General features: G+C 35.5%; 1 protein-coding gene across 2 annotated transcripts in view; it reads left to right on the top strand.

Annotated features, from left to right (window-relative positions):
* The first annotated feature begins 9,633 nt into the window (after positions 1 to 9,633).
* The window catches only part of LOC121736019 (endochitinase), a 35,942-nt gene continuing 18,815 nt past the window's right edge, over positions 9,634 to 26,760 (top strand). Inside the window, exons 1-4 of one of the 2 annotated variants that reach the window (XM_042127050.1) lie at positions 9,634 to 9,661; positions 22,020 to 22,079; positions 24,213 to 24,379; positions 26,164 to 26,329. In XM_042127050.1, the coding sequence (XP_041982984.1) occupies positions 22,025 to 22,079; positions 24,213 to 24,379; positions 26,164 to 26,329 (388 nt within the window). In that variant the 5' untranslated portion in view covers positions 9,634 to 9,661; positions 22,020 to 22,024. Of the gene's footprint in view, positions 9,662 to 22,019; positions 22,080 to 24,209; positions 24,380 to 26,163; positions 26,330 to 26,760 lie in introns of both variants that reach the window. The other variant, XM_042127049.1, reaches the window with a different exon arrangement.

The following is a 26,760-nucleotide window of genomic DNA, read 5'->3' as shown; positions in this document are numbered from 1 at the left end:
TTCCGATCAAATCCGACCGCGACCGCGACCGACAGAAATTCAAATAAAATGCTTCTGGTCGCTAAACCAATGTCGGTAGAAAACGAAACCTGTGTTAAAAAGTGAGAATTTATCTGATTTTTTTGTCGGTCGCGATCGCTTGTAGCAAGGATCGGAAGCCACCTTTACATTGAATTTATATATACCCCTATTACTAAAATCCTATCCTTACTTAATTGAAAGAAAATTTATAGACTGAAATAGTATTTGCCTTAACGCCTGTTCTTCAGATGTCCTAAACTGTTTTTTATTGTTTATATCGTCAATTATGTATCTTACTTGAATAAAGATAAAATTTGTTTGGAATTATTCGTTTTATTTCTAAAGACCTGCAGTTTGATGAACACAACTTGTCCTTGACCGTGACTCTTATCAGTTATCACCGAACTAATTTTCATCAAAAAAACTAAATCGGTTCAGCAGTTTTAGCGTGAAACAGGCTGACAGATAGGTAGGTACTCCTTGATATTTATAATATTAGATATTATTTCCTTGCGCTTTTTCTTAGTGGTATACATCTTCACGTGTATACCGCTAAACCGATTTCGATGACATTTTGTATGGAGATACTTTGAGTACCGGGAAAGGACATAGGATACTTTTTGTCCCGGAAATATTTACGGCTCACACGCGGTAAGCAAATCCAGCTGCGCATCGGAGTTGATGCCCATCAACTTGTTATCTATGAAAAAGTTTCAGTAGTTTATTTAGGTAATTTAACCTTCATTCTCTAGAATTGAAACATGGAAGTACTATTAGGAATTATTTCCTAATTACGCAGCTAAATCTAATATCAAAGGGCAAAGGTTGCATGTAGACAATGTAAACCTTTGCACAAGTATTTAGGAACTGTGACGATCTTTAATTGAAATAGATCCGCAAGAGGGTACCTTGACTTTTACAGACATCGTTCGTTGCAATGTACAGCTTATTATAATCGCCAATAGAGCTAAATTTGATAAAATTGTGGATTGGGCAATCGTACTAATAATTTTGTATTGTCTTTACCCTTTTACTGGAATTCTAAAGTTACAGATTTGGAACTCAATAAGAGCTGATAGATTTAAGTTTTGGACACATATTTCAGCAATTGAAACTTAAAAAGTTATGAGACTTTAGGTAATCCTATATTTTATTGTAACACCAATTTTTACTGCACTTTTTGCAAATAAATGATACTTTTAGAGGTGAAAATGGAAAAAGGACATGGAATAGCTTTTTTGTGAAAAAATGACTTACGGTTTTCACGCGATAAACCAGCGTAAAAGAGTTGTACAGTAGAACTCAGTTTTCATTGTATCTACTAGATAACCCCGTGAATTTCGTATCCCTCCCCTCCTACTATAAACCTTCCCTGAACTTTCACGATTATTTCAAGACTTAAATTAGCCAAATCGGTTTAGCCATAAAAATTGAACCCGGCTTCCAAGTTAAAAACAATATTAATCTTAAAAGTGTTATAAAAGGTATCGAATAATTCTTATACTTCATTAATATATATTCATATTTCATATAGATACGCTAATTTACTGAATTCTCAACAAGAATTAACTTAATTTGAAACAGTAGGTACTTTGGCTAATGATTTTCACAGTACATTGGGTGTAGGAGGATAATAATTTCTTTGTTCATGTATTTTATTCCTGTCACGCTCGACAGTGAGTGATCAATGCCGATTGTCTTCCTTCCGTTACTTGGTGTCATCTTGGTATGCAGAGTATTAGTAGTAGGGTGACCACCGCTTATAATTATGCAGGAAAAAAAAAGATAAAAAAAAACTGGGAATATAATATCAATTCTGGGAACGGATACATCATCATCATAATCATATCAGCCTATAGTCGTCCACTGCTGGACGTAGGCCTCTCTCAATGGACGCCAAGATGACCGATAGGGAACAGAAACATAAATTATGTCAAATGCTCTCTGTACAAAATTAAATTACTTAATCAATGTTTGAATTTAAACATATTTTCTTACTGTATAATAATATTTTGTTGGATGTACGTTGAAGCTAATATTATTATTATTCATAAATAATTCATGTATTACTTAGTTCTAGATGTTCCTTGCGAGTTCATTTGCGAAGAAATTATATTATCACGTAAGTAACGTAAACATGAAATATTATATATAATAATTTATACGTACTCTCTCGGGACTTACAGTATTTCTCTAGAGCTATCACTTCGGTGGCTACAGCGTACAGCGGGGCTAAAATGGTCACATTTAGCAATTCCTCTCAATCAATTCAACAAATGAATTGTCAAAACTGTCAAACTGACAAATGTCAAATCAGTACAAAAATACAGAAATGAATTGCAAGCAGAGTTGCATTTTGCGATTTTAGAAAAATGAATCATATTATGATTCATGTCATGATTCTTCAAAGCAACCGTTTTAGCCCCGCAGGGCCGCGCCAGCCCCCCACAGCGCCTGTGTGCGAAATCTATGAAGCGCCTCTTTTTCTCGAAATATTAAAGTTTTAATTTCTTATTTGTTAAATTTGAACAAAATTGGCTACGCCGCGGCGTTAAGGTCGGCTCGGGCCTGACAAAGTACAGAGGTACCAAAATAGAAAGATACACTTTTACAATTTAGGTATGATATAGACTGTAATATTAGTGTGTATAAATAACCGTACGTAGGTACATAATATTATAAATCCGTTTTAATCAAAACTCATGGTTATCTGCGAAATTGGATTCAATAATTGCGGTGTTCATAATAAGTGACCGCATTTTCCATAGCGATGAATTACAATAGCTTACAGACTAAGTCGGTTAGTCACAACGTTTCATACAAATTTTGACATTTTATGTATGAAGTTAACTTGCCCGTAATATGTAGTAGGTACAATTGTCTTTTGGACCATGGTACAAGAATATTGCCTTGATTAAATCTACCAAGTAAAGTGCTGGCCGAGCACATTCACAACAATATTATAAATGTGAAAGTGTGTCTTTCTGTCTATCTGTCTGTTACCCCTTCACGCTCAAAGCGGCGGCCAATATAGATTGTTGTTTTAATAATAATAATAATAATGATTTATTGTATAAATGTGGTACAAAAAGGTCTTACAATATTATTAATGGATCCAACATTTTTGATGATTGTTGTCGATTGCTCATGATTGACAACGATTGTGCATACAGCTCCACTTTGGTCTATCATGGATAAGATATGCAAAGTTCCAAGAAGAGAGCGTATTCCCTCTTTAAAGGCCGGCAACGCACCTGCAACTCTTCCGATGTTGCCAGTGTCCATGGGCGACGGAAGCTGCTCTCCAGTAGCTCTACCATGAGTTTAAAACTATAGCTATAGTATATACTATAGTATTTATCGATACTCGATACCGACTGCGTAAAGTTTTAGTATGGCAAATTTTATAGCACCTCTGTGGTCACTTGCGGAACTAAAATCGCCAAATTATTTACGTAGTCGGTATCGAGTATCGACAAAACTATAGCTTTAAACTCATGGTAGAGCTGCAGGTGACCCGCTTACTCGTTTGCCCCCTAATTTTCTTTAAAAAGGCCTTTACCGCGGTGAAAGAAGCGTCCTAGCAGACAAAAATAGAAATTGCTCTACAATCCATTGTATTAATTATTTGGGTGAGAGTAAACAAAAACTGGTCCGACGGCCCCGATACATCTCCCAAGTTGAATGTCACCAGATGACACACATACATACACGGTTGATCTCGATCGATTTCCTTTGTGAATTATGTGATTGTTTAATTCGTGATAAAGAAATTATACTGAAGAGACTTTTTTTTATGAAATAGGGGGGCAAACGCGCAAACGGGTCACTTGATGGAAAGCAACTTCCGTCGCCCATGGACACTCGCAGCATCAGAAGAGCTGCAAGTGCGTTGCCGGCCTTTTAAGAGGGAACAGGGTATTAGGGGAGGGTAAGGAAGGGAATAAGGGAGGATAGAGAAGGGAAGGGAAGGGAATAGGGGAGGGTAGGGAATAGGGTAGGGGATTGGGCCTCCGGTAAACTCACTCACTCGGCGCAAGCACTGTTTCACGCCGGTTTTCTGTGAGAACGTGGTATTTCTCCGGTCGAGCCGGCCCATTCGTGCCGAAGCATGGCTCTCCCACGTCAAAATCCACTCCCACGACATAGTTTAGTTTAGATAAAGTAACATAGTGATAGCTTATTGATTCGTGTACACAAACTAAGCTACGTATACTACGGTCTACGAGTATATAACTACTCTACAATTCTTCGTTCGGTCGGAAGATTTTTATATCCCCAAGCGGCACCCGGCTGTCGCATAACATTTGAAAATCTATTGTGTCCGCGATTCCCACGGTCGAGAACATAATATTCTCTCCTCGTATATGGCCAAGCAACATTTGCCAGGTCCGATAGTAATATACAGCATTATTTCAATATAGAATCAGAACAAGATCATATTCTTCAAGTAACTTGACTTAACCAAACTCTGTATGCAAAAAGTCGTAAGGGAAAACATTTTTATGGTCTTAGGAGCTCATATCTTATACAGTATTCCTCAAATAAAAGGGACATAAAGGGAACCTCTATTAATTTTTAGGGATTTGTCCAACAAGAAACGATAAAGTTCGGTCCGTAAAATGCGAAGCCCGCGTCCGTTTACTGGCACCTGTTGGACTGTAGACTGTTTTATGTTGATGGCGGCGCCGATTTGGTATTTGGTAAGATAATATTGTTAAAAATCTTGCAAAACATATTCATAACACTTTTGGGGTGTGTATTTCATATGTTTAACGTGAAAGTAGCAGTGCTGAAAGATTTACTTTTGTGACTTCTATGTTTCAATGATAAATATCCCAACGTCATGGATTTGTTCATACAAATTTATAAAAAAGTCCCTCAGCGCTGCTAAAATCTCAGTTAACTCTTAAGGGCCACATACATAAAAATGTATATATTACTAGCTGTCCCGGCAAACGTTTCTTTGCCATAATATAAAGTATTTCGCCCGTATTATTTTATTGAAGTGACTAAATAAGTATGTCACCATGGCAACGTCCATCGCTATCCCGTCGCACAAACAATGTGTCGCCGTCAGTCTCGAGTTGTAATAATTTACTATTATTTATTCAACAAATGCACTTATCAATATAGAACCGATTAGCCGATTCTCAGACCTACTGAATATGCATATAAAATTTGGTAAAAATCAGTAAAGCCGTTTCGGAGGAGTACGGGTGACTAACATCTATTGTGCTAACATTGTGACACGAGAATTTTATAGTATATAAGATTATCTGTTTGTTTTGTGACACCCTATACACTAGGTAAAGCTGTTTTTTTGTTTGTCGGCGTGTTCCCTAATTTTGGAGAACCAGCCCCGATAGGCGGCGGTTGTGCTATGTTAGAACAATCCATGACACAATTTACTCTCTTTTAAAACGGCTGATGGGAAACTGCAGGTGGTTTTAGTGAGTATGGTCTGAAGTTACAACGTTAAAGCAGATTTACCTTAGATTTTGACTGTAGCATAACTCTTGTATTATAGTAATAACTTTATGATTATGTGCCATAACAAAACTTTCGACAGTTGTAACCGAATATCCTATAGCGAATCCCTTTATATCTGACCCCAAACACTGAAATGAAAGTATAATAAATAACAACAATAACAATAAAAGTTATAAACAAAATGTTAATGAGGTAAGGAGCTTGGTGAGACAGGTTTGGGCACCGTTGTTCGACCTGGACTGCAGTGTTTGCACTTTTAGGATATGCATTATACAGGATTGCCAGATTTCCATTTTATCCGTTTCATGGTTGCCAGGTTTTCATTTTCTCTATTTTTGGGTTGACAGATTTCCGTTTCTGTCTAAGTGGGCCCCTAGACGATCAATTTTGTTGTGCAATATCATTGAACAATAGTATTTAACAATTTATTTGACAATTAGATTGAAAGGCGGGCGCGTTCAATATCAACCCTAGACGGTCAATTATATTGTGTCGTCTGCCAAATAGCTCCTGATTTTCGACATAAGGTAGCCAGCAGCTGAAAAAGTTCGCTCAGCTTCCACGCTGGCTGGTACAATTGTCATTTAAAGTAATATGAGAGATGAATTGAAGGTAAATTGTTTGGCTGCCTGTAGCCAGTTCACGATCCCCGCGCATAGAGTTTCACGTTTGAATCACGCTTCTTTGTAATCCCGCCAGTCCCGCGGGATCCCGCTAAATTTTCGACCGGGATTAGTCCCGCAAAATGCATGCGGGATCCCGGTATCCCGGTATTGCATTCCCTATAACTAGTAAGTAGTCTCGCGGTAGCAGCTAAGCCGCGCGTTTGGGTGCTGGGCGGACGCATACACAAGGTGTAACAAAACTAAGTTCCCCCATACAAAAGTGAAAAATAAATTGGTCTTTCAGCGCTGCTACTTTCACAGTGAACTCTCTACAAGGAACACGTACACACCCTGAAGTATTATCACTTAGTTTTGTTACACCTTGTATAAATCCAGCATAAGTTTTCTCCCAGTCTCCTTAGCCGTGATAGTTTTCCTTTTAAATTAATCACATTTCCTACTCCCGTAAAATTTTTCACATTTCCAGAAGCAACCGTTAAGCTGGTAGAAGGGGCGGGGGGACACAGGACTCTAACGATTTTTTCCACTTTAAAACTTCATATTTCACAAATGGATCCCTAAATCGGAAAATGATCTTTGTATAGGTACTCATATTAAAAAAACTATCCACCGACACTACAAGGTGGGGTGGACAGACGGACGGACAGACCGAAACTATAAGGGTTGTTGACTACGGAACCCTAAAAAGAATAAAAGCAGAATTTATGCCCAGCTGCGGGCAAACTTTGATCGTAATTTAATAGTTATTTGGTATAGAGTTAATTAAATTGTTTGTATAAACCATTTAACAGTATATTATCGTGGTATTCCGATAAATTAATTTAAACTTCTACTTAACTCTATGAATGTGGACCAAAGTTTTTGAGTGTGGTACAATTATTATAATTTAGTTATACGTGGGAGAGCCATGGTTCGGCTCGGCCGGAGAAATACCACGTTCTCACAGAAAACCGGCGTGAAACAGCGCTTGCCCTGTGTTTCGCCGAGTGAGTGAGTTTACGGGAGGCCCAATCCCCTATCCCTTCCCTACCCTCCCCTATTATCCTATTTCCTCTTAAAAGGTCGGCAATGCACCTGCAGCTCTCCTGATGGTGGCGACGGAAGTTACTTTCTATCAGGTGACCCGTTTGCTCATTTGCCCCCTTATTTCATAAAAAAAATACTACATGTACTTACCAAGTTTCAATATTATAGCTCTTATAGTTTTGGAGAAAAGTAGCTGTGACATACGGACGGACAGACAGATAGACATGACGAATCTATAAGGGTTCCGTTTTTTGCCATTTGTCTACGGAACCCTAATTATTGTTGGTTAGCGTCTAAACATGTTTGTTAATTATAATATCAGAAAAAACGTAGGTATCTGTATTGAAATTTGAAGGAGATTTTAATAAACAGTCAAGTATCTGCTAGTTGTCTTTTCAGTAGTTGTAGCAGAGACAAATGATATTAAAAAGCCATCATTCTTGTTTCTAGGGGCTTTCCACTTGTCTCTGTTTTTGGCCTGATGAAATGCCTCCTGGAACGTGCAGTCAATTTATACTTGTGTAGAGTCGAAGCGCTTCGAAGCGAATTATTATTTAAACTGAACATTACTTTAACCTTAACTTTCTGCGTATTTAAAAAGGCGCGCGCATCCGCGCTAATTCGCGTAACTGCGCCCGACCAACGCTGATTGATCTCGCAGAAGAAATGTATGTGTCACGCTCTCGAGTTAGGGTTGAATTTTCTGTGTTCAGTTTTTGGGAATTCGCTTCGCTTCGCTTCGACTCTGCGCTATTATAAATTGAGCATTAGCCACTCCGGACAAAAAAAATTTTCGCCGCCCTTTACATACAGAAAACTATATTATAATAAGTCATGAGCTAGTTTTGTTGGGAATGGAATGGTTTAAATATATTTAAGTAAAATACTTAAATATTTAAACTATCCAACCTGAAGTAGGTTGGAAGGTAAAATTTCAAGTTTGGGTGGTGGATGGCTCATGGCTAATAGTTGGAAGATAGGAATAACTCATTTTGCCGCCCCTCATTTTTTGCCGCTCTGGGCAAAAGCCCGGCTTGATCTCCCCCCTTAGATGGGCCCTGCGTATGCGGGCCTCTTTCTCTGCATCTTTTTCCATAATAATACTCCCCACACTGATTTTGGTGACGGTGGCCAGTTTCATTGAAACCAGGCCAGTTACGCAGGAGTAATTTTATAGTGCTCAAGTGTGTGCGCAGTACACAAGAGCACTCTCTATTCCTTCACTCTCATAATCCAGTGGGATGGAAGACCGATACGACTGGCGAGAGATCAGGCGCAGGACCGACTTTTTACATGCCCATCCGACGCATGGATCATCTTACTTGTCAGACAATAAGGTGATCAGCCTGAATTGTCCTAACTAAACTTGGAAATAACATGTTTCCAACGCGGGAATCGAACCCACGACCTCCGAGTCGAGAGCCACGCTCTTAACCACTAGACCACAGAGGCTTTTTCCACACCATTACTAATAATACCATACTTTTTATAAATTTTAAAAAGTTTTACGAAAGGCACTTTTAACTGTCACATACCATCCGAAAGTACCAATCTAAATTAAGACCTTAATTTGACCAAATCAGATATCGAATATCGGTACTAAAATCCGCGGTTCGTGTTTTTTGTTAAAAATTAATGGTGGTGATAATTAAAAATAAAAAATATAACTCGGCCAAGCGCTAGCTGGACTCGCGCGGAGAGGGTTCCGTCATGTTCCGTACCATTATAGAGCAAAAATATATTAATAACGAGCTTTTGCCCGCGGCTTCGCTCGCGTTAAGAAGTATTATTATATACAAACTTTCATCCCATATTTGAACCCCTTGGGGTTGGAATTTATCAAAATCCTTTCTTAGCGGATGCCTACGTTATAACATCTACCTGCATGCCAAATTTCAGCCCGATCCGTCCAGTGGTTTGGGCTGTGCGTTGATAGATCACTATGTCAATCAGTCAGTCACCTTTGAGTTTTATATAAACAAGACAAGATTTTAATAAATATTTAATTTTAATAGTACTTTTAAAATTTACTATTAAAGTAGAAATACAATTGAGTAGGTATTTTCATATTTTGTGAACGTTTTGACTGCCTAACTATTTCCAATATTGAAATCGAGCAAAAAAAAAAAACCATACATTTTTTAAACATTTATACCAATTTTCAAAAAGGAGGAGGTTATAACATGTTCGTCTGTGTATTTTTAGTGTTTGTTATTAAGGCGGTAACTGAAATAAACGATTTGTGAAAATTTCAGCTATCTACGCTTGAGCTGCAATAGTTAGGGCAGCTGAATTTTTCACAAATCTCCTCTCACATCCTGGAGATAGACAGGCCAAGCCAGCGAAGACTTAGTGTCCCGTTTTTACCCTCTGGGTACGGAATCCTAAAAAGGGGTTATTATCATAAGCTGGGTGTACATAATATAAAGGCGCGCGGCTTCGTCCCGGGTAAAGTGAGTGTCGCCGGCACCCTGCGCGCACGCATCTACCAAACTGTGAGTTATAATAATAAATAACTAAATAAACAAATAAATAAATAATGCGCCTAATTCATTTAGTACCAGTGGTGTTCGGATTTTTCAAAAAAGTTTTTTTAACGTGTACAAAAAGTTTTTTTTTTGAGATTTTTTGTTCAGTAAATTGACGAGCATAATATTTTTTTCAATCAGTTTCTACACGATTATATTCCAATGAAGTGAGATTTTTTTTATTTAATTCATTAAATTAACGTCCAGGCTAATAATATTTGCCATAATATTGTTTAATATTATAGTTTTGTTAATCAGTCTCAGTAAAAAAATATGTGTTATTATATTATAATACGATATTGCTGAAATTCGTAAAAAAAATCGATTTATGCTTTTGTAGGTTATATATTTTAATAAAAATAAATAGCTTATAACGATAAAGATGCACAAATCACATCATAAATAATTGTTCTTAAAGTTAATCATTGTTCTTAAAAAAATCTTATTTAGTTTTTTTCGTAAAAAAACACAACAATGTTTTTAAAATTATATTATTAGGATGTCACGTGGTCATATAATATGATTTACCGGTAAAAGCAAGGGAAAACCGGTAACATAATGAAGACATTATTGTAATTCGGTAAAATGGGGTGAAAAATTGGGGTGAAATAAACAACGGAACACGCACGTCACGAAGCGAGTGACAGTTTCTGAAAGAAAATCATTATTGAATTAACTGTGTTTTCCTTTGCTTTCTTTCATTTGTAGGTTTTGGAATTAATTTAACATCCTTGTTTGTAAACAGAGGGGTGAACGGAATAACAAATATCAGTGAGATATGATAAAAGTTTAAGAATTTTGTGCTAAATCGCATTATTTCATTGCTATTTTTTTTTTCAATTATTACACCTATTAAAAATAGTGGACTTATTTATTAATATTTCTACATTTCGTTGCATATTATGCACTAAAGTCTAAACATAATGATAATGATTGATTTTAAAACTTTCTGAAAATTACAAAAAAAAATTCCCAACTTTCTGAAAATCTAAAGTAATATTTTCAGTAACTTTAAAAATCCAACATTGCGTCAGTGTTATGTCTCTAGCGGTGCGTTTCTGCATAAACAATTATAACGTTTACAGTGATTACTGTATTTATCATTTTTAACGCATTAACACGCATATAGTCTAGGTGCTAAATGATTATTATGGATTCGAATTTATTTCTAGTATTTATGTATATAATAAGCAAATAAAATAATAAATTTTTAAAATTTGTTTGGTTTATTATTATTAGTTATTACTAACCCCCGACAAAAAAAAAGTTATAATTTCACATAAATTATTATATATTCAATTTATTTCTTTTGCTGCAACAAAATCAGTGGTATGCTTCGCAGAGAAAAATGTCCTACTTTTATAATAATATATTGAAATATTATGTTAAGTTGATTTCAATTATTGTTCCGTGTTGATGTTCTTTTCTTGTAATATGGATAAGTGTGTATCATGAATGCACACAAATCATTAAAGAAAAAAAATATGTTTTTATTAAAATATTAGATATTATTGTTCAAAACGCTATAAAAATGTAATTATTTATTATAAGCATTACACATCATAGCTGTAAAGGAAATCACATCAAACATAATATATTATTATTAACTCTGCTAATATTTACAAAGCATTAGCGACTGTCGAGTCATTTCAGTGAAACCCCATTTGTGGCATAATTAAAACAACACTAAAACCGTTTTGTAGTTAGCTCCTGGTCTAGCCGGGATAATAATTTCTTTATGATCCGCGAACTTTTGTTATAACCATTTTAAAGTTAAAAACAGAGTAAACTGTAATAAACTCAGTTCAGTCTACTCTGTTAAATGGTGAGTTGTGTAAAATGGAAAATGTATAAAATAATTTATTATGGGTATAAAGGATTTTCAATTGCAATGACAAAAATATAAACCGATCTATAATAAAGGCTAAGATGAGATTATTAACTAGTTGCCCGCGACTTCGTCTGTGTCAAGACACAATTACAAAGACGTATCTTTAATTATTTCTTCAGTTTTTTTGTGCATTGTCCATTTCTTTTTCGCTTTTATTGGTCAAGCGTAATGTTATAAAGCCTAACGACTTCCTCGATAAAATATGGACTATCCGACACAAAAAAGCTTTTTCAATTCGAACCTGGCCTTTTAATCCAAATTTCATGTACCTACTCTCATCTAAAAAAACTAATTTTTTTAGATGAGAGTCTCTCCCCTCATCTAAAAAGTTAGTTTATTAGATGTTAAATCCCATAAATTTTAATATAAATCATTATAGAATCTAGCGAATGCTTTTTGACTATGGCGCCAGTAGTTTGTGAGATTAGAGCGTTCAAACAAACTCTACAGCTGTATAAAATTGGTATAGATACTGTGGTATCTATACATACAGCTTTTCATATACCTATATTATACATGTCTTTAGCTGATTGACGTGGTCTAATGGTCCGCGATACGAGCTCAATCGTCGTGAAAGAGTTCCAAAGTATGAAAGTATATATTGGTAAAGCATTTAGATGGATGATTTACAAGTATTTGATACTTTTCTTAACATACTTGGAAATATGAATGCTGTTTTATGCTCTGGAGTTGATTACATCATAGCAAACGCAAATGTAATTTGATTTTGGCAGTCTATGTGCTCGTAGCACAAAAATTACTGATCAGATTTTGATGAAAAAAGTTAACACTTTTTCGGTTCGTTAAAACTAAGATTACTTATAGTCTGTTAAGAGTTAAGACAGTATTTTAAATTTAAAAAAAATCATCGCTATTATGTGTTTTTTTTTGGCTTTTGCGTTTCGCGTAAACTCGTTCATGTTCAAATAATGATATTATTTTCTTTGTGTTTATTTATTTTGCTATATTATTATGTTCAAGAAATTGACACAAAGAAATCATTAAAGCAGATCAGTTAAAAAAATATGAGTTACTTAAAATTACTTTTCTATTTTACCCACAGAAACTAGATCCATTTCTGTGGTTTTACCTTAGGTAAGTACTTAAATAGTTCAATCGATAGTTTAAAATTTTAATAACTACGTAACATTACGTACTACGTACTGGTTAAGCAGTTACTCTATTCCAATTTTCACGAATTTATTGTTTTTTCCTCATTACTCATGTGTAAGCGTAATCCAAATCCGCGGAAGGAGCGATAAATTTGAAATTACATCTTGGTTCCGTGTGGCTGCCGGCGCGTGCTGCGCATAGTGAGGAGGTTCCATGACCAGCTGTGGCTAAGGTCGCCGGACTAAAATGGAACCTTGTCGCAATCGATTTGCAACTTTTTGATCCTTTGTTTTTTTTTAATTTTCAGCAGCGATAAGGGACCTAAAAGTGAAGACTCTACTTTTTTGCTGTCGGTGGGTCTTAAACAGTTTTATACATAAATGTAATTATGTTACTATTCATTTTCATTTTATATTCCCTTTCGGTCTCTTTTTTCGGTCCCTACAAAGAGGATCCCAATACGAATTTATACGGTTGATCATAGAGGGTAGATTTCCGGGAAAGATATCACCAGTAGCCTTAGCACGGCCACTAGTATAATTGCGAAAGTATGGACAAACTGTGGAGATAAACTTAAGGTAGCGTTCCGATCTTCACCGTGGCTAATCGCGACCGACATAAATTCAATTAAAATCCCACTTTATGACAGACTATAATATATGTCATAGAGTAGGATATTATTTGAATTTTTAGGACTATAGTCTGTCATAAAGTGGCATTTTAGTTGAATTTTTGGGAACGTAAAAAGATCGGAACGCTACCTTAAGTTTATCTCCACAGTTTGTTCATACTTTCGCATTTCTACTAGTGGCCGTGCTAAGGCTACTGGTAGACCAAGAAGAAAATGGATCGATGACATAAAGGAATGGACCATATGTAGTTACCCGTAACTAAAGAAATTAGCCCAAGACCGGAATATATTCAACCTGCTGACCGCCTTCGACTTCGACATGTAGCGGGCACTAGATGCTGATGATGATATTCCCTTTGTTTTTTACTCAATAAAATAAGGGGGCAAACGAGCAAACGAGTCACTTGATGGAAAGCAACTACCGTCGCCCATGGACATTGCAACATTAGGAGACCAGCAGGCCCTTTGTATTTTTCTTTTTTTGTCATGACAAAAATGACACAAAATAAAGTTAGTAGGCTTCGAAACCGATTTTAATGAAATTTTACACATAATATATACAGATTCTGTAGACTATTGGGAGGGACACACACTACTTTTTGTTACGAAAAATGTACGGTTCCCAAGTCGTTTTATTATGTGCGTATGTAGTCGCAAACTTCTAATAATAAAGTTCTAATAATAACGTTCGAAATACAAGTTTTGTATTTTGTCGTGAATTTCCTCAAGCATTCTTTCTCTTTGTTTATCCCAATTTATATTCAAAGAGAGAGTTGTTACTGAGAAACGAATGCTAATAAAATGCACATATTGTGATGACAATATATTCCAATTTCAATGTGAAAGTTGAGGACTAATTTTATGTTCCAAATATATTTTGCCTCGTTCGTATTCTATAATAGCAGTCGATAGTTTTAACAGCGAATTTATTTAATATTAATATGATTTGACGTAGTAGTATTTTCCAGCGCTGGAATAAAATTCTGATGCATTCCAGTGCCCGTTTACATTCCAGTAGCAATCCAGCGCTGGATTGGATAAATAAATAATCGCAACCTCCATTTCACATGCACTATGTAGTTTTTTAATGTCAATTTCTTCACCAAAATCGAATGCAACTTGACTAACAGATTATTCAACAAAAAGGTCGCTAAATCAAGACTTTTCTTGTAAATTATTTAACCCTTTAAGGATAAACCTGTAAGCACTCCGTTGACTTAGGCGCACATTGACGTAAGACAGAAAATACCCTTTAGTTCAAAGTCCATTTACAAATATTGACCTCCAAGTTTGCAAGAAACGCCTATTCCACGTTACTACGTCAATCAGTGTGCGCAGGAACCAATTTGCTAATAGTTTTAAGCCTTTTTGTATAAATACGAAGAGGATAAGAAAGAAGTCATAAAATTGGGTATTTTTAAATATTGTACAGATATTTTTTATTTTATAAACATTTTGCGAGTAAAAATGAAGAAAAAATATTTGACATGCATAGCATATGTAAGAAAAAATATTTGATATGCATACTTACTTATTATTTTGATTGTGTATGTGAGCTGTAATTCTTAGAGTAAAACTGCAATGATCCAAAAATTCAAGTGCAAAGCATACTTTTTGTTATAGCGGGTTTACATTATTCGAATCCAGTAATCCAATCCAGTAATTGAAAAAATCCAATGTACAGCGGGGCTAAAATGGTCGCTTTGAAGAATCATGATATGAATCATAATATGATTTATTTTTCTAAAATCGCAAAATGCAACTCTGCTTGCAATTTATTTCTGTATTTTTGTACTGATTTGACATTTGTCAGGTTGACAGTTTTGACAATTCATTTGCTGAATTGATTTAGAGGAATTGCTTAATGTGACCATTTTAGCCCCGCTGAATTGTATTGTCCGTTTACGTTATTCCAATAGCAATCTTACTGTGGATTGGATTATTGAATTGGAGAAGTAAATGGGATTTAATTTGTGTTTTTCTCTTTCAAAAGTTTTACTAAATAAGAGTGTAAGATTCACTTACAGTCTGTATTGTGGAACCTCCATTTAAAATTATTGTTGTGGTTATAAATTTTTAACTAGATCGTAAACCGATTTGTCTAGACGGTGCAGTCTGGGAACAATAATTGAAAAGAGTATCACTTAGCATAAGATATTTCAATGCGGTTAAAAAACAAATTAATCTGTTGATACATTACGTAACATGAAACATCTTATATATTGTATATAAAATTCTCGTGTCACAATATTAGGCCGCGTACTCCTCCGAAACGGCTTTACTGATTTTAACCAAATTTTATATGTATATTGAGTGGGTCTGAGAATCGTCTACTGGGTACTTTTTATATTGATAAGTGCATTTGTTGAATGAATAATAGTAAATTATTACAACTCGAGACTGACGGCGACCATTGTTTGTGCGACGGGATAGCGATGGACGTCGCCATGGTGATATATTATTTAGTCACTTCAATAAAATAATACGGGCGAAATCTATATTTCTATATTATATTATATATACTAGCTGTATGACCGAGCTTTGCTCGGTATTCAATAATACACGAATAAAATGACATTTTATAAAAATGATTCCTAACTAGATCGATTTATCGCCCCCGAAACCCCCTGTATACTAAATTTCATGAAAATCGTTGGAGCCGATTCCGAGATTCCAATTATATATTTACAATATACATATATACAAGAATTGCTCGTTTAAAGATATACTAGCTATTTAACCAAGCTTCGCTCGGTATTCGATAAGACACGAATAAAATGACATTTCCTAAAAATGATTCCTATGTAGATCGATTCATCGCCCCCGAAACCCCGTATATACTAAATTTCATGAAAATCGTTGGAGCCGATTCCGAGATTCCAATTATATATATACATATATACAAGAATTGCTCGTTTAAATATATAATATATATAAAACTCAAAGGTGACTGACTGATTGACATAGTACTATCAACGCACAGCTCAAACCACTGGACGGATCGGGCTGAAATTTGGCATGCGGGTAGATGTTATGACGTAGGCATCCGCTAAGAAAGGATTTTGATAAATTCCAACCCCAAGGGGTTTAAATAGGGGATGAAAGTTTGTATATAATAATACTTCTTAACGCGAGCGAAAAGCTCGTACTTTATAATATAATATGGCAAAGAAACTTATATATAAAATATGTATATAAAATGTTACTTCATAAAAATTTTAAAGGTGTCCAACGCAATTTGATTAGTTGAATCAGCAGAAATTCTTGCCTATGAGAATACTTTTTACTGTATTTAACCCTCTCCTGCCATGCAGATTATAGTCAACGTATCGCGGTCACCATGGTGTCTTTTGCACACAGTATAAATTGATGTCGTAAGTGAATGAAGTGGGTAACTATAGGTCTACCAAAAGGCAAAAATTGAGAAAATAAATTGACTCTAGCAATACCGTGTAGTGTATGTCTCACCTCCTATTTATGGTAGGTTAAGTAATTATTAAGTTAGTTAATAAACAACATTCTTTAATTAGTCTCCAAAGCCTGCAACATTGCAAATGGGGTATTTGGAATAAAATATATTTATCCCTTTTTTTCTCATAGCGGCTGATTCTGTCTGTTAAACATGCAAATATAAAAATGTATCGAATGATCAAGGATATTTTTTAAAAATCTGCTGTCAAAAATTGCCATCAGATTCTGGTAGACTTATAACTAATTTGAAAATGTTTGTTTTTTCCTGAAGGCTTTGCTGCTTTAGGACCAGGAAAATTATTTGAAATAAAAAAATCTGGATTTTATATCTAAGATAAAATCCACATTAATTTTTTGTTTATCTACTCCATCATCTGGCTCTATAGCCAGATGATATATAGATAAGTTACAAGGTTTGTTTAAGTTATAAAGAAAAAAGGAGTAATTGCCAGTATGTTACAAAATTTTAGTTATCCATTTCATCCACTTACGTCTCTAATTTCGACATACTTGGTCTACGATAAAAATAAGCAAGTTCCTGAAAGCCTGGTATATAATTTACGAAATATATTCACAAAACATGTATTGTCATTTGTCCCAATTTTAGTATTTCGAGTGTAAGCCCCTGGAGCTTTGTTGAAATTGGGTAATTTGAGAATAATATAATACAATTTTGACAAATAATTATAACAATATAAGGTGTGCAAAATAATGTGTTATATTTTGCCAACGGTATCTATACAATAAGGTAATAATGGGTTTTTATTGAAGACATTATTTTGTTTACTAGCTATTTGACCGAGCTTCGCTCGGTATTCGATAAAACACGAATAAAACGACATTTTCTAAAAATGATTCCTATCTAGATCGATTTGCCTTCGCCCCCGAAACCCCCTATATACTAAATTTCATGAAAATCGTTGGAGCCGATTCCGAGATTCCAATTATAAATATATATATGCACAAGAATTGCTCGTTTAAAGATATAAGATAAGATATATTTTTTTACGTAGACTTATATCCAGTCCCAGAGAGTTTTTAGCAACATCATCAGCTAACTCTGCTAAAAATATTCCGGGGGCTTTTTAGAATTTCTTAATTTACACTTACTAGCTATTTGACCGAGCTTTGCTCGGTATTCGATAAAACACAATTATAATGACATTTTCTAAAAATTATTCCTAGCTAGATCGGTTTATCGCCCCGGTAAATAAAAAAGAACCAGTTTAATGCGCTAGATTTTTCACAAAAAGCCATTACACAATTTTGGTTTTTCTATGTTTAATTCCATGAAATTTATAATAAATTGCCTGTGTAAGCGTAGTCTGTAAAGTTTAACTATCAAATGAGACCTTTTTTATCTTCTTAGGATATTTACATGAGAAGTACTGGTCAGATTAGTGTGAAAGCCCGAGAAAAACTAAAATGGCTGCCATTTTACAACCGTGAGAGAGAGAAAAAATTTGAGAGCCAATTTGTCGATAAAATATGCCATAGATCATGACATTAAAAGATCGGACACCGGTGTCGGGACACATTGTATATACAAGAATTGCTCGTTTAAAGATATTATAAGAATTAATTTCTAACAAGTGAGCCCTTGGAGAACACCGAGTGTTAAGAAGCAATTATATTCTCATTAGCCAGTAGAATTAAGAAGTGTAGTTTTTCGGAATCCCGAGCTCAGACCAACAGACCATTAGTCTTAATAGATTGGGGCGATTAAAGCCATTGAATACTTTAGGGTTATATCTTACGCCTACTCGGATTTTTTTAACCCAAATCGCTGAACCGATTTTACTGAAATTTGGCATGGAGATATGTACATACTTTGAATCCCGGCAAAGACATAGGATATAAACCATAAAAATTTTTGTCCCGGAAAATCTTATGGTTTCCGCGTGGTAAACGAGAGTTTTAATATTTAAAACCTTCATTGAATTTTGTACTTCATTTAATTTTGTATGTATCAACTTTATTTAGACTTCAAAATTTTAATTTTTCGCTAGAAGTAACTTAGTAGAAGTTGCGAGAGAAAGGAGACGATTGTACCTAAACATTAGATATAGCTACATTATTAGCTCAGCCTAGGCTAGGCTTTCGCTACAGAAAACTGAAGCACAGGACTGGTATAATTTATGCCAGATGAAATGATAATATGGACCAAGAGCCCGCGAGGGCTAGACCTTCCTTCCTTAATCCTTTCGTAAAATTTTAATCTTGCTCGTAGATCAGGTAGACCTTAAGAACTGAATACCTCCTAAAGTAACCGCGATTGAAACTCCATAGTTGCTGGTCGTTCTTACCTCTGTAAAGGTCACAAACAGGTAAACTTTCAGCTTTACGAAACGAAAGAAGGTCTGGCCCTTTCGGGCTCTTACTCTAATAGATAAAATAGAGATAATAATATACGAGAGCTATTAATAGTATATAGGTACTAACATAATACTATTAATCCTGTTTAAGTATTTAACTAGATATGATGACGGGGAATTTCTTTGATACAGCAGTATTTAATCAACGTGTTCTGGTAATAAGATAAGTGTAATCGCAGCTTAAGTGGATAAGACATCCCTCTAAGAATCTAATCACATTGTTTTGCAATTAGTAAATAGGATGAAATAATCATGCCCCTAAGGCTCAGCGCAGATAGAACTTGGAAGAAGATTTTATTAACGCATATGAAAACAAACTTTAAAATTATTAAACTTAAGAGTCCGGGTGCCATCGACATTCTCATACAAACAAAATATCAAGATCTTTTCCCATACGAGAATATTTACCGTATACGAAATAATAATAATAATATTCTCGTATGGGAAATGATCTTGGTATTACGTTTGTATGATAATTTCGATGGCACCCGGACTTTTAGTGCTTAAATACTTGAACCTTATAAAAAATGCTCGTTCGTCCTCTAGGATACGCGGGAATTTTCGTACTTTACTGTTATTCCTCTCCCCTGCGCTCCGTTCTGTCTGCGCTGAGCCTTAGCCAAGTCCAGGGGAATTAGATAACTTGGACGCTTAGCTAACAAATTTTCTTCATCAGCTCTTCTTTAAGAATCCCCTTTCAAAATATATGAAATTGATGACAATTGACATGACATGACTACGAGCAAAATGTCGATTTCATATTAAGGCTTAATTTATCAATTCCATAAAAGAAGATTGCGTCCTATTACTATAAAAAAAATAAAAAATATATATATATATATATATATATATATAGTTGGAATCTCGGAATCGGCTTCAACGGCGGCGATAAATCGATCTAGCTAGGAATATTTTTTAGAAAATGTGATTTTATTCGTGTTTTATCGAATACCGAGGAAAGTTCGGTCAAATAGCTAGTGATTACTTAAACTAAAGAAAAAGTTGACACAAGCTCCGTACATTTCCTGTCAAACTATTTACTAAATTGAAGTTTCATTCAATCAATTCATCATCAATCATTAATTTGAGTGCGGCCGTTTGACACATTTGGGGGCGGCATTGGCGGCAGCTGATGACAAAACAAAAGCTGACGTGACATTTGAGATTGAGCTAGATATGTCATATGCCATAAAATATCTGAGTGGAGTAGGTTAGTGGGCGCTTTCCCGTTAGCTCTACCGTTATCCAGGGTAACCGATATTATGATGTCTTAAGATGTAGGGCATAAGGATTATAATTAAATCGCATATTGAATGTCTTGAGGAAAGTATGATTTGTATTACTTATATGGAGCGTAATTGATTTTGATTTTAATTATTTAAGTAGACACAGCGTTCTGAAATATAAAGTCGAGCATTACATCAGTGAGGGATTAGAGCCGAGCATTACAATGCGTACTTTGTAATAATACAGTGTGTAATAATATCTTGATACAACTTGTAACATCAACTAGCTATGGAATGCTCAAAGCCAAATGTTACATTGCACGCGAATGCTCGCCAGTATTGTAATGTAATGCTCAAAGTCGAATCTTTAATGTTACATTACACGTAAATGCTCGTTGGTCAGGGAGGTATATTTGTGATGTAATGTTTAAAAACGAATCTATAATGTTACATTACATGTGAATGCTCGCGCTTTGTGCTACTTGAGAAACAAGTGTGACGTATTATAATCACATCACAGCAAAGCTACAAAGTCATAATATGCGATAATGCACTGTTTATTTAGGAACGAATAGGATATATTACTGCAATGTTTTACGCTAGAGGCAGAATCAGCACAGACCATGAAGCTAATATAGATCTATAATAGCTTCATGGCACAGACAGTAAACAAAAAGTTCTGTTACACGTTTGACAATCGCCCGTCGCTGTCGATATTCTGTCTGTTACCTCTTAAACCGCTGAACCGATTTTGATGAAAATTGGTATGGAGAGACTTTGAGTCTCGGGAAAGGACATAGGATTCTTTATATCCCGAAAAACTGTATGGTTTCCACACGATAAACATATTTTGCGGCGACGGAGTTGCGGGCGTTATATTATGTAGTAGGTACGCTTTAGTAATTGATTTAACCAAAGTTGTATTTTTTGCAGCTATACATAATATGAGTACCATTTGTACGCATGACTGCGTCGACTTTGACAAATGACCAAACGGTAGGGATGAACGATTTAAACGATGTTTCCATTTCTGTCGGTTGCCCTTGAAATAAAAAAACCTTTCTAGCCTTTTCATAATGTGACATATTTGAGTTTAAGTTATATTATAATTTACCGATTTATTTTAAGATTTATGTAAAATACTAGCTGTCCCGGCAAATGTTGTTTTGCCATATAAAATACCTATTTCGTCCATATTATTATATTATTGAAGTGACTAAATAAGTAAGGCACCATGGCAACGTCCATCGCTATTCCGTCGCACAAACAATGGTCGCCTCCGCGCCACCTCAAGTTGTAATAATTTACTATTATTTATTCAACAAACGCACTTATCAATATAAAAAGTACCCAGTAGCCGATTCTGAAACCTATTGAATATATTATGCATAATATAAAATTTGGTAGAAATCCGTAAAGCCGTTTCGGAGGAGTACGGTAACTAACATTGTGACACAAGAATTTTATACCTATATAAGATAACATAATTCAAATGACCTGTACCTCAATAAAAAAATATAATTAATGTTAAATACTAGCTAGTAGCGACCTGCCCCGACTCCGCACGGGTATAAAATATAATAATTATAATATTATCTAGTGTTGTTTTTTTTTTCAGGTAAAATGAAGTTACTATCAACGGCGTTGGCAGTCCTGGCTGTTTTGGCTGTAGCCGAATGTAAGTTTTTTTTAATAATAAATTTATATAAAGGTCTACCAGGATCTGATGGCTGATGGCAGATTTTCAAAAAATATCCTTGTTCATTGGATAAATTTTTATATTTGCATGTTTCACACACACAATAAGCCGCTATAAGGAAAAAAGGGATCAAAATGTTTTATTCCAATTGCCCCGGTATTGCTAGAGTCTATTTATTTTCTTACTTTTGGCCATCAGATTCTGGTAAACCTATAACTATTCAAATGGTTAATTATGCTTAATAATTGATAATTTTTTTCCGGCAGTATTTTTATTTTGTTTTACTACACCAGACGTTGCAAGTAATAATTAAAATAAGTCTTAGAAGATATGGTTTTTTTGAGTCTCAGACACAGTCTAGGCAAAATTTATTAGTAATAAACAATTTTACGACGAAAACTCATAAATTACAACAAACATAAAGCCAAACTTGCTACATTTAATGAGTTTATGAGTAGATTAATAAACTTTTCAATGTAAGTATACTTTTATCGTTTTAAAATTTTCAGATCAGATTGGCATTACCACTCAAAAGCCCCAGAAATGTATAATATAGTTTTTATTATACGTAGTTGAAATTAATGTAATATAAAAAAAAAAAACAAAGAAGCACTGCAATTTAAATTGAAAATAGAACGATAATGTCACAGTTCATTAAAAGTTATTGCAATTTACAATGTCTATTATTGTACAGAAGAAAGAAAAAAGTTTGTATGAAACTTCGATGGAGATTTTAATCTATTCTAAGACAACAACTTTACAATTGTTAAAGGAAACTTTTTAAATAAAACTAGACGTGTAATAAATTATTTAGGTTTAGCGAAAGTTTTATTTAGATTACCTTTGAAGTATTGGTATTTGGGTTTAAAAATATATGAATAATATAAAGAATGAAAGAAGATAATATTAACACAATATTATTTTTAATAAAGTTTTTTGTGTGGGTACTGCGTTCTGGTGGATCGGAACACAAAATATAATATATTAATTTAAAATTTTTGGGTAGTTGCAAAACTTCAGCGAGTTTGACATCTGTCACTTCAGTCCAGCCGTGACCACTGCCGCTGGAGAGCAGGCCAAACGTCGAGGATAAGAAAAGTGTTCCGCGAGAATAATCAAATTCCAAAAAAATTGTAACGTCGTAAATGTAACGTCAAGTACCGTTCCGATCAAGGCGGCAAGCGATCGCGACCGACATAAAATATTCTAGTACATGGTGCAATTAAACCTTTCGGCCAAATTTTGACACATTGATCCTTTTTGATTGATTTTTTCTTTTATAATCAATCACTCAGTACTAAAATGTTGAGAAAAAGCTTCCGAAAGTTATCCTAAAAAACACCACAATTAATGGACACGACGCGCGTCCCCCCCTCGTCACCCTCATACTCACTGCCGCGAAGTGACCGTTCTGCAACGATTTTAAATGGGATAAAATAATATTGTTATCTAAAAAAAATAGCACCCATTTTTTTGGTTAAAAGGACTCTCCTAATGATACCTAAGCCCTGGAAAAAATTTGGCAGGTAGGTTTAATTGCACCCCTGTATAATACCACCGTATTTTAGGTTTTTACTTTTTATTTTTATTTTCTAATGACATTAGTCTAGCGACCCATGCCACCGCTGCTGCGGTGGCGGCGTAGAGCAAAATTAAACGTATACCGTGCATCGGCATTCGGCACGGCAACGCCGCACCGACCGGCACAGCAGTCGGAGCGAGGGGTGTTAGGTTTAATTTAATTACGGAATTTCTTGATTCGGTCGTCGCGCTCAAATCCCGCGGTAAAAATTATGCAATATCTTAAAGGCTGGTTTTATCGTTAAGCGTTTCGGCAGCGCCATTAGAGCGCGCGCGTTCGAAGATCGAACGAACGGACGAACGTCGCTGCTCAAGCGCGCGACTTTGAAACGCAAAGTACTACCCCCAAGACATCTTCAAACGCGCGGCGCGCCAACGGCACTGCCGAAACGCTTAACGATAAAACCAGCCAAAATAACGCCGTGGCTTTTATGCCAATTAAAGAAAAAACAACTCCATTTTTGGCTTTTTTCTGTGGGTATTCCTTCAAGGCGATTAACTTCGTCTACATTTTTTTTTTATTTTCAGCAGCAGACAGCAGAGCGCGCGTCGTATGCTACTTCAGCAACTGGGCAGTGTACCGGCCGGGGATCGGACGGTACGGCATTGAGGATATCCCCGTGGAACTGTGCACACATCTTATATACTCCTTCATCGGCGTCACCGAGGACAGCGAGGTGCTGGTGTTGGATACTGAGGTGGGTGATAATGCTGGTGTCAGAAGTTTCTAAGAAGCGTTTACAGACGAACGGCACGTCATGTCGACGGCACGCGTCGCCAACTGCCGTCGATGCATGCCGTCGACATGCGCCGTTTGTCTGTAAGAAGCCTTGCCGGTTCTTCCCTCTGGGTTAGTTCCAGAAACGGTGGTAGGCATCGGAGATTTTCCAGAAAGATGATTCCTCTGTAACCTACTTGGAAATAAAACGACGAAAGGATAAAAAATTGAGCTTTACTCTACTTTACTTAACAGTTTACAAAACTGTTAACAGTTTTGTAATAAATATATTAAAATAAAGTGGAATAAGTGCAAGGTAAGTGTATAATTATTTAACTGAAGATAAATTTCCACCAAGAAGTGACAGTACATTCAATATCATAAACACAGATAAAAGTATCTCTAGGCTTATCGCGATTAAAACATTAGGTAAGCTTTAAAAATAGCCCTACGCGCAACACAGGCCCTAACGCCCTACAGCCCTTGAGCTAATATTTTTATGTACCAGGGCCACAGACAAGGTTAGGAAGTTGCTGTTATAATATATTATGAGCTTGAATATTACACATATGACATTATGTTAAACCTTTAAAAGTAATTACTGGACTGTAAAAATGTAATAAAGGTAAGTATACTTTCTATAAAAATATTATTATGAACATTCTTTTGTTAAAAATATCCCACGGTAACATATTATAAGAAAGCTATAGCGCGCTCTTGCATAGTTTAGCGGTCGATCGCAGTAGCCGTAGTAGGCGATCGTAGTAGAAATCGCCCGTTTTGCGATCATCGTCCGCAGAGTTTGCGGGCGATCCCGACCGTCATCTTTGTGATTTTTTTCCTTCGAGAAAATTTTAAGATATCGTGTTTTTGCTCAGATCGAATTCTCGGAAATATAATGTAGCATCTTATTTTAGTAAATGAAACAATTCGGGGCTTATTTTCAGTAATAAAAATGAATTATAAAATCGACACTTTAGGGTTAGTCGCCCCCTTAAAACAGCGCTTGCAGCGACGTCTTCCGACGCTCGGGAAATACGACAGTTGCCGAATCATGTGCATTGTCACTTTAGGAGCACTGTACCTTTTAGTTGGTTCAAAGCTGCTCATAATTTTACGCAGGAATCAAAAATTTTACCAGGATGAAAACTATCCCCATATCATCAAAGCGGTGATGAAGAGATAACAGGGGTTAGTGCGAGTTTTATTCGATCATACGCATCGAGCACGTTAACGCGAATTTATATGGAATCAAAGCAGCGCCATCTACTGGCTAACATGGATACTGCTTTGATCCCATATAAATTCACGTTAACATGTTCGATGCGTCGGATCGAATAAAACTCGCACAAATCCTCAGATAAAAACAGACAGACATTCGAATTCAAAGTAATATTAAGTACGGATTTTAGAATATTATATTCATACTTGCTGTCCCGGCAAACGTTGTTTTGCCATATAAAGTATTTCGCCCATAATATTTTATTAAAGTGACTCAAATCTAAATAAGTATGGCATCATGGCAACGTCCATCGCTATCCCGTCGCACAAACAATGGTCGCCGTTTGCTCAAGTTGTAATAATTTACTATTATTTCAACTAATGCACTTATCAATATAAAAAGTAGCCAGTAGCCGATTCTCAGACCTACTTAATATGCATATAAAATTTGGTAAAAATCAGTAAACCCATTTCGAAGGAGTACAGTAAATACCACGAGAATTTCATGTTACTATAAAATTAAACTTACTCATTTCATTACAGTTGGACGAGGAGCAAAACGGGTTCAGAAACTTCACGTCGCTACGGGAGAAGTATCCAGATGTGAAATACATGGTGGCCGTGGGCGGCTGGGCGGAGGGCGGCGCGAAGTACTCTCGTATGGTCGCACAGAAGTCAACCAGAATGACCTTCGTGAGAAGCGTTGTTGGTAAGTGATACTCCTTAACACCTTGTGGTGTAACAAAACTAAGTTATAGTATTTTTTTAATTTTGAGTGGGCAAACTCATTACGTTGTGGCTCTCACCTAAGGGACATAATATACATTATACACACACCCTAAAGTATTATCACTTAGTTTTGTTACATCCTGTATATTATGCTGCTGCAGAACCTGAGAAACCGGGAAAAAATATGGCCAGCTGCTGAGTTTTCGACGGGAATTTATAATTTTAATAACGTTCTTGATTGGTAATAATTAAACATTTTGATGTGAGATAACTTTCTTCTACTGAAAAATATCTGAAAAATGATAATTTATAAACAAAATCCTGCAAAAAACCCCAAAAATCTCTTACTTACGATGAAGCCAAAAGAGCATAATTTTGTGAGTCGTGAATTGCAGAATTTCTGCCGCGTAA

Source organism: Aricia agestis, chromosome 18 (assembly GCF_905147365.1).
Source record: "Aricia agestis chromosome 18, ilAriAges1.1, whole genome shotgun sequence".
Classification (NCBI taxonomy): Eukaryota; Metazoa; Arthropoda; class Insecta; order Lepidoptera; family Lycaenidae; genus Aricia; species Aricia agestis.
The sequence above is the reverse complement of the archived record's forward strand: the minus strand, read 5'-3'. Positions and strand labels throughout refer to the sequence as shown.